The sequence below is a fragment of the Plasmodium inui genome, assembly GCF_000524495.1.
Source record: "Plasmodium inui San Antonio 1 unplaced genomic scaffold supercont1.13, whole genome shotgun sequence".
NCBI classification, from domain to species: domain Eukaryota; phylum Apicomplexa; class Aconoidasida; order Haemosporida; family Plasmodiidae; genus Plasmodium; species Plasmodium inui.
In genome coordinates this window covers 508,851-516,492 of record NW_008481847.1, presented here as the reverse complement: position 1 = coordinate 516,492, position 7,642 = coordinate 508,851, and the positions used below count along the sequence as shown (strand labels likewise).

The following is a 7,642-nucleotide window of genomic DNA, read 5'->3' as shown; positions in this document are numbered from 1 at the left end:
CCTAGACCCAGAACCGTAACACGTGGATGCTCAACCCTAAATCGTAAACCCTGACCCCTAAACCATGAACCCTAAAGCCTAAACCCTGAACCCGACACCCTAAACGTTAAACACAAAACCCTGCCCCCTGAACACTCCGACCTAAACCCCCCCCCTGAAACCTGAGCTCTCCGGTCCCAATCCCGTACTTTCTTTGGGCCATATGTATTCACCTCTTCACGTGCCCGCATTATTCCCTCGATCAGACTCCCTAGGGAGGAACACTCCCCTTCTGGCGGCTACCTCATCTGTTGGTCGCCACTCCTTCTCCTCTTATACTCATGTTCTCTCTCCAAATGTGACTCCCCTTGCCCCCGGCCTGGGGCCGAAAAATATCCAGGGACCTCAGAACCCCCCGCTTCCGACTCCCAGCTTGTTCTGGTCCCTGGATCGCGTGGGGGCTGTTTCTCAAATGTCCTTCTGTCTCCCAGTATTCTCGCTCTCTTGATTATAAATAAGGGCTATCCTTACTCCACATATTCCATGACTTCTCTTACGATTCCTTCGCCAGATATCCGCCTCCAACAGATCTATATGTACTCCGCCACCGGTTTGTCCCTCATTTAGACTTGGGTGATGGTCACTCCTGAGGCTTGCAGAACGTTTTTCTGGATCCGCCCGTCCCATTCCTCATCTTCGTCTTTTCCTCTTGTTCTTAACGTTTGGATACTATTACTCTGTCGGGTTTCTTCCGGGGCATTCGGCAGGTGAGAGAGTGGTGGACTTCCGTAGACTCCTCTTCTGAGGCTGAATCTCTTCCTGTCCTCATTTCTAGTTTTTCCTCTTAAATCTGATAGTGGACACTTAGTTCCGGCGTCTTCTCCTTGTCCTTCCTGTTGTTGTTCCTGAGCCACGGTTGACCCGTTTGGTGTTTCCCGGTTTCCTATATTCTTCCCCCTCGATTTTCAGATGAGGTGACTCCGAATCCTATATATATCTCAGCGCTTACGGCTCTGGGAACGTCTTGCCTCTATATCATCCACATAGGATATAGACCGTCATATGGTGGAGGTGGGTTTAGTGACTTCTTCTCCGGGTACATATCTTCGGTACCCGACTACGTAACTACTCTTCTGATTAGACCTCTTTTTGTTGACTGTTATATTTCGTCTATATATCCTATATCCCCCATATCCCACGCAGAATACCATCAGGAGCAATCCTATAGAAATCGAAATGTGTTTCCCTACCCTTGGACCTTCAGGCCCCAGAGGTCCAGGTGCTCTTGTTGATACTCGGGCGTTATTTTCCTCTTGCACTACCTCACTCTCCGGTTGATGTCCTTTCTCTTGCTTGACTATCCTTGCCGTTCTTGCGTTAACTATGCTTGAGCCCCCGGCCTCTCCGCTGGGGGTTTCCAAGGTTCCCTGTGAGGTGCCGGTTGCTGTTCTCTGGATCCCTACCTCCTCTTCGGAATCTGGTCCCTTTTCAGTTCCCGGCTTGGCCGGCTCGTCGGTGACGTCAGTTTTATTATCTCCGCCCGCCTGCTCGGTCTCAGAATTTGGCTCCTTGATTTCTTCCCTTTTTTTGGCCTGACTGTCTTCAGGGAGGTCCGCTACCTTCTCTGTGATAGCTAGTTCTTCATTCTCTTCAATTGCTCCGTCCCCCTTCGTCTGGAGATGGGCCTCTCTTGCTGGCTCTCTGGAATTTTCTTCGACGATTTTCTCTTGGTGTGGGAAAATTTCCGCCAACTCCTCGCCTGGGCCGTTTTTTTGGACTGTACATCTTATATTGCCTCCGTGTGGTTTCCGCGGACAGTATATCCCTTGGTCCTTTCCACAATTCAGGTATTTGGTTAGGAGAGTCCTTAGATCTACCTGTTCACATTTGGGACATAACTGTCTTAAGGTTGTACTTATACCCAAAAGGAAACTAAGGAACTCTAACTTACAATCACTGTAACTCTGACTCGCCTGACATAAATTTCTGCCCTCTCTTTTCCAGTATATCCCCCTGTCCGTTGTAAGTTTCCTCGGTGGGGGATGGGATAGAACTTTCTCCATTAATTGCTTACATCTTCTGAATGAGTTGGACTTGATTCTTATTATTCGAGCATCTTTTTCTAAGAGGATGTACAGTAAACAACCTATAAAATATAACATCTTCTGGCAATTACCACTGTTTTGACAAGGAAGTTTGTTATCGGCACCCATCAGACCCTTCCACATCCTCCGTGTAGGGAGTTTTAAGTAGTCATCATCCTCATTTTCAGTCGGTTTCTCATTATAAGCACTTCTTATACTCTCTGTCAGGACCCCATCCAGTATATCAGTCCACTCCAGTGTGTTCTTGCCCCCTTTAGTGGTTGTGATCCCTTTCTCATAACCCTCGACCAGTTCTGTATATTGGTCCCTTCCTTTCATTAAAGTTGTCATCCATGCTCCATATCCTGCTGCCGTTCTGTCACAGGAATCCTTTCCTTTATCGGGATATGCATAACAATACTTCTTATCATTCGTGATTTCACACTGCCCTTTTTCCTCGGTCGGATCCCTTAGATCGCCATCCCATATTAACGACATCCTTCTTTTGACTCTTGTCGGGGACCCCTTCTTCGAACTCCTTAGTTTCTGGAATCTCTACTCCCTTACGTGGACCTTGCGCCTTAACTCCTTGTGTTCGTCTGACTATTCTTACCTTATCGCGTACTCATCACCGTTTTTTCTGGATCTCAGTTGGTCTTTACAGAGGCCTCTCAGATCCTCCTGCTGTTCCTGTTTTTCTTTACCTTAGGGCCGCATATTCCCTACTGGGACTACGTCTCGTCCTTCTCCTTATTCTGTTCTTGATATTCGTAACTCCTGCGGCTTCTCTCTCTTTTCCCTTGAGGCCTCGTTCATTCGACTCCGCTTCTGCCCAGCGGGGGTCCCCCCTATCTGGGTAGGTGTCCGTTTCACGGGCCTGATTAGTATTGTTTTCTAGCACTACGGATCCTTCGGTTGTGCCGTTTGCGTTTGCCTTCTGGGATCGTTCAACTTGGCCTTTTGTGTCTCTGGGGAAGTTTTCCCCTAATGACCTTCCGTCTTCTGATACTCACTTTTCCACTCTGTTGGTTAGATAATTAATTCTTGATCCCGTCGTTCCTCTTCCGTTGTCGGTTCGTCCCATCCCTTTCGGTTCATCCGAGAGGTGTTCTCCCCTCTTTTTATACAGGACTCCTCAATTTGGGGGAGTTGACAAACCTACCTGCCCCCTCTTGGGGGAGGTTCGTTATTCCTCCTTCTCCTCTCCACAGTCACCTTGTTCTACTGCCTTTTCGTCAGTTTCCTTCAGGCTCCTATTGTCCAGTGTTGTTCTCAGTTCCTTTGTCTCCTCCTCTTCGATTCACTATCTCCTGTTCTCGCATTCCCGATTCATGTGCGGGTATTGGCCGTCACCTTAGCCCCGTCCCTTCGTTCTTCTACCCTCCCACTAATGCGACGCATCTTTCTTCGAATTCTCGTCCTCTCTTCTATTTTTTCTACTCCTCAGCTTATTAGACATTTTTCACACCTGCACTCCTGGCTCTCGAGATCCTGGATAGAGACTTAAACTTGCCTTGTTATCCAATCTCTTACCTCCTCATTAATGAGTTCTGAGGTTGGGAGATGAGTGCTTATATTCTTCATACGCCTTAATATTACTCACATCACCTGAAGTCTTCCCAATTTCTTCCTGGGTGATGCCTCGGATGGAAACGCTCGTTTTTCCTTCTCCTTTAATCTTAGTCCACACGATATGTCGGAATGTGGCGGGAGATTTGGGCCCTTCTCAGGGGTGCACTCTGTAAGTTCAACCCCCCTCCTGCTCCCGGAGATTGCTTGTCCCCACTCTGGAGTATGCGTCGGGTGTTTCTGCTCCTTACTCCCTCCCTCGTTGCTCCTGCCTTGGTCATTGGTAGCGCCTCTACCCTTTTCAGTCTATATTCTTGGCGTCGTTATCCATTTTTTACCTTTTCTTACAGGCTCCCAGATGGTGGGCAGACTGTTCTTCCCTTCTGTGTCTGTTCCTCCAATTAGGCCCTTCACTTCGGCAGTAGATCCGGCCTCTCCGTTGTCCCGTTTCATCCACTGGTTAACATAATCTCTCGCGTTTAGACTCTCCTGGGGTGACTCCTGTCGGATCTAGGCGTCTCCTTCCGTCCACTCCTGATCTTCTCCTTGTTTTTCATCGCTCAGAGACGAAATTAGAGAAGGTTCTCTTAATTTGATACCTGAATTTTCTGTATACTCCTGAATACTAATTGGCACCCCTCCCCGTTTGATCCGCAACTTTTCTCCCATTGAACCTCTGTCTGCTCGCTCGCAGTTGTTCCGCATCAGACTTGGGATTGTGCTGTCCTTATTGTCTCCCGTATCCTACCCCCCGGCCTCCGCTTAGCCCTACCTACTCTTCCCTCTCTTCCTCGGTTGCATGAATTGGTTTCGTCCTGTTTTCCTCTAATGGCCTCCCCTTCCCTTGAGGTGGAGAGTTCTCTTCTCAGATATTCTTTAACCCTATTCTGTGGAGGTGCTTTGACTCTACTCGTTCTGTGGTCTCTACTCATTTCCTTCTATCCCACCTTCCTGTTATGGTTCACTATTTGTTCTTTTAGAGGCTATTATACTTTATGCGATTTCTTTCAGAGCCATCCTTATGTTTTCCTACGCCTTCCCCGTAGTTGGATTATCACTCAGTCGTCTCCTTGGTTCTTCGTTTTTTGGGGGTAACTCTGGGAGCATTCGGATATCAGGAGAAGGACTCAGTCCGACCTGCTTTAAATTTCCTTATAGTTACTTAACTTCTAGTTTCCACGGATGTACTCCAATCACTCCTTTCCTTCTCATCATAACATCGTCGTCATGTTTCTCCTCCCCTATCTCAAGAGTCTTGAGGAGGGTTGCTTCGCCCTGGAATTTCTCACGGCGATATGCTCCCCTTCTTTTCTATTAAATATTTTCGCCTTCCCGAGTGGAAGCGTCAGGCCCTCAATTTTCTTTTGGCTTCAGGCTCCGAGCCGTCCTCCTCCTTTTAGTGGCTCCTTCCTTGGGGGAGTTCAATATCATTCCCCATTAGTAGTCGCCCCTGGACTGCTTAGGCTGCGGAGTTACTTCTTCTCCCTTCCTATTTCCTTGAGGCCGCACCCTTGACTGAGTTGTTCAGTTCGTTCTTTTCCGGCATCTTTATCAATAAGTCTTTTTAGCCCTCAGGATAGAGCTTTTTTCCTCTTTCTATTTTAACTTTATCTCTTCTAGTTTATTCGTCTCTATAGATCCTTTTCGATTTCTCCTTATTTTTGACTTATCCCTTTCCAACTGTTCCCTGGGGCCTCACTGTACTACTCCCTCTTTTCCGGTTCTTCTTCATCTAGAGTTCAGTTTCAGACGCGGGTATTCCTCACTCATTCTGTCCGGCTCCCTAACTTCCTCTATACCTTCTGTGTTTAGCTCCTCCTTCTTGTCCACGACTCTTTGCTCCCTTGTTGGGTATTAAATTCTTGGGTTCTTAGATGATTTGTCCTTATCCTCATACACAGGCCCTTTTGACCTGCGTCTTCTTGTTCGCCGTCTTTACTTCGCCCTATACCCTCCAGTCCTATGGGGTATACCGTTTCCTTATTTAACCTTCGCGGACTTCCTGAGGAGCTATTCCTGGCTTTTTCTCAGCTTTCAATTTTCCGGCCGTCGCTTGTTGTTCATGATGTTCACGGTCTGCATTGTTTGGGAGGATCCCTGGTTCGTCCTTTCTTGCTTGATTTATACTGCGTTAAACCTTATTTGGTACACTCGCTCCTTCAAATCTGACTTTCTTGATCCGGGGCTTTTGGGGGGGGAGTTTTCGTATTCTTGTTTGAGGTTTGGACCTGTTTTGGTTCATTTGGGTTTGTTATTCTTGCTTGGGGATACGTTTCATTTTAGTCCTGGCTGGTCCTTTGTCTTTTTATTTCGACAGATATGGTCGTGATGAGTCGTCTCGTGGGTTTGTGCTTCTTCTCTTTTTTCCTGTTGGGGGTTAACTTACGATATGGGCTTGAGATAATGAGGGTTCTCCTCAGGTCCTTGTTTCCGGATCTGGTGTGTCGTTTTATTTCCTTAGTACGTCGTGATTTGGTACGGGCTGAAGAAACCCCCTATTCGCTTACTACCCAAACACTTCGCTCAGACTCCGTTTGGTTCCTACAGATCTTTTGTGTCCTATTCTCCCCCTCCGTTTGCTCGCCAGATATCCGTCCTTCATTCCTCTCAGCCTGGTATCTGGAATAGGGACTGCCCTCCCTACCCCCAGGTGTTTCTCATCTTCTTGTTTAGGTAGTTGGAATACACTCTTGAGGCCTCTGTTTGGAGTCCCTCCTTCTACTCAGCTGTTCTGTTGATTTTCTGTTGATATTCTATGGTGTTTCGTCTTCAGCTTGAGACAGTGTGGATCTTCTATATTCATACTGGTTTTTCCTTTTTTCGTTCCTGTAAAGGTGGGTAGCTCCCTTTTATTCTTTCCTTTTCGTTCTATCCTGATTCCGGTTTCCTATAGGAGCTGCTTATTCTTTATTGGATGGTTTAAAGGGTAGTTTCGACATGGTGTCTCTCTTGGAAGTACAGGAAGTTTGGGGAGTCTCTGCTACTCCTCCTTGGAAGTTTCTCAGAGGGCCCCCCTCTCATGGATTATTGGGAGGGTGATTCGTCTCTCTTTTTATGTCTTTGGTTCCTTTATAGGCTCAGGTCACTATTTCTTCTCCTTGAGGTTTGACAGTAGCTGGGACTTCAGAGTATCTCAGGGGTTGTTATTTGAGGACGATGCGTTGGGTTGATTTTACTAGTTCCTTCTTTGTCTTGTTAAGGACTTCGACGATATGTTTGGATGTTTCCTTCATTACTTCTTCTTGTTTTGAGGCGTCTTAATTTTAATTGGGTTTTGTCTGATTTCTGTCCGGGTTAGACGATTGATATTAGGTGGGTACCAATTTTGCTGTTTAGATGCCCCTTAACTATAGACGGATTATTCTGAAGTTTCCTGAATATTTCGCTAGTTCTCGTATTACTGAGGGAGTCGCTTGTTGATATTTTGGGATTTTTCTTAAAAAGTTCCTTAATTGTTCGACGGTGTCAGGTTTAGATACTGATCTCATATACCGCTAAGTCAAGTTATATCGTCCCTGTTTTTGTTTCTATATTTTGGGGTTTTTCGTCCCTCTCTGGTTGGTTTTTTTCTCAGTGTTAGCTCTGGTTATTTTTTCTCTATTGTTGGTTTCAGGCTTAAACACTTACCTCATTTTGGGCTTGTTCCCTGTTTCCATGTTTATAAGGTTTCATATAAAGAATATATTTAATTTATCTAGTATTCCTTAGTTCTAAGTTGGGAGGTGATATAAGCTGGTTTCTCCTTTTAGGGTAAGTAAGCCCGTTCCTTGATCTAATTTTTATTCTGGTGGAGGAGCTTAAGTCCTTGGGTTGTGATCTTTTTTTTTTTTTTAGAGGTTTGAGTTTTAGACGTTGTTTCCTTGGAAATTATATTGAGACGACTTTACTGTTGTAATATTTTCCGGATACTTTGGGGAAATTGGTTCCGGATACTTGTTCTAATGGGGGGGGAAGGGGAAAAATACTGATCCTTTCTGATTATATAGCGCTTTAGACCTTTGGTTTGTATG

At 46.0% G+C, this 7,642-nt stretch overlaps 2 protein-coding genes across 2 annotated transcripts; both read right to left on the bottom strand.

The window, feature by feature from the left end:
• Positions 1 to 602: 602 nt before the first annotated feature.
• On the bottom strand, positions 603 to 2,561 carry C922_03302 (hypothetical protein; the record flags this gene model as incomplete). The annotated part of the gene is made up of 2 exons (XM_008818894.1): positions 603 to 936; positions 1,093 to 2,561. The coding sequence occupies 2 exons, from the start codon at positions 2,559 to 2,561 to the stop codon at positions 603 to 605; spliced, it is 1,803 nt and encodes a 600-aa protein (XP_008817116.1).
• A 3,350-nt stretch (positions 2,562 to 5,911) lies between these two features.
• C922_03301 (hypothetical protein) lies at positions 5,912 to 6,865 on the bottom strand (the record flags this gene model as incomplete). The annotated part of the gene is made up of 2 exons (XM_008818893.1): positions 5,912 to 6,088; positions 6,809 to 6,865. 2 exons carry the CDS (start codon positions 6,863 to 6,865, stop codon positions 5,912 to 5,914), a joined length of 234 nt encoding a protein of 77 aa, XP_008817115.1.
• Between the last annotated feature and the right edge of the window lie 777 nt (positions 6,866 to 7,642).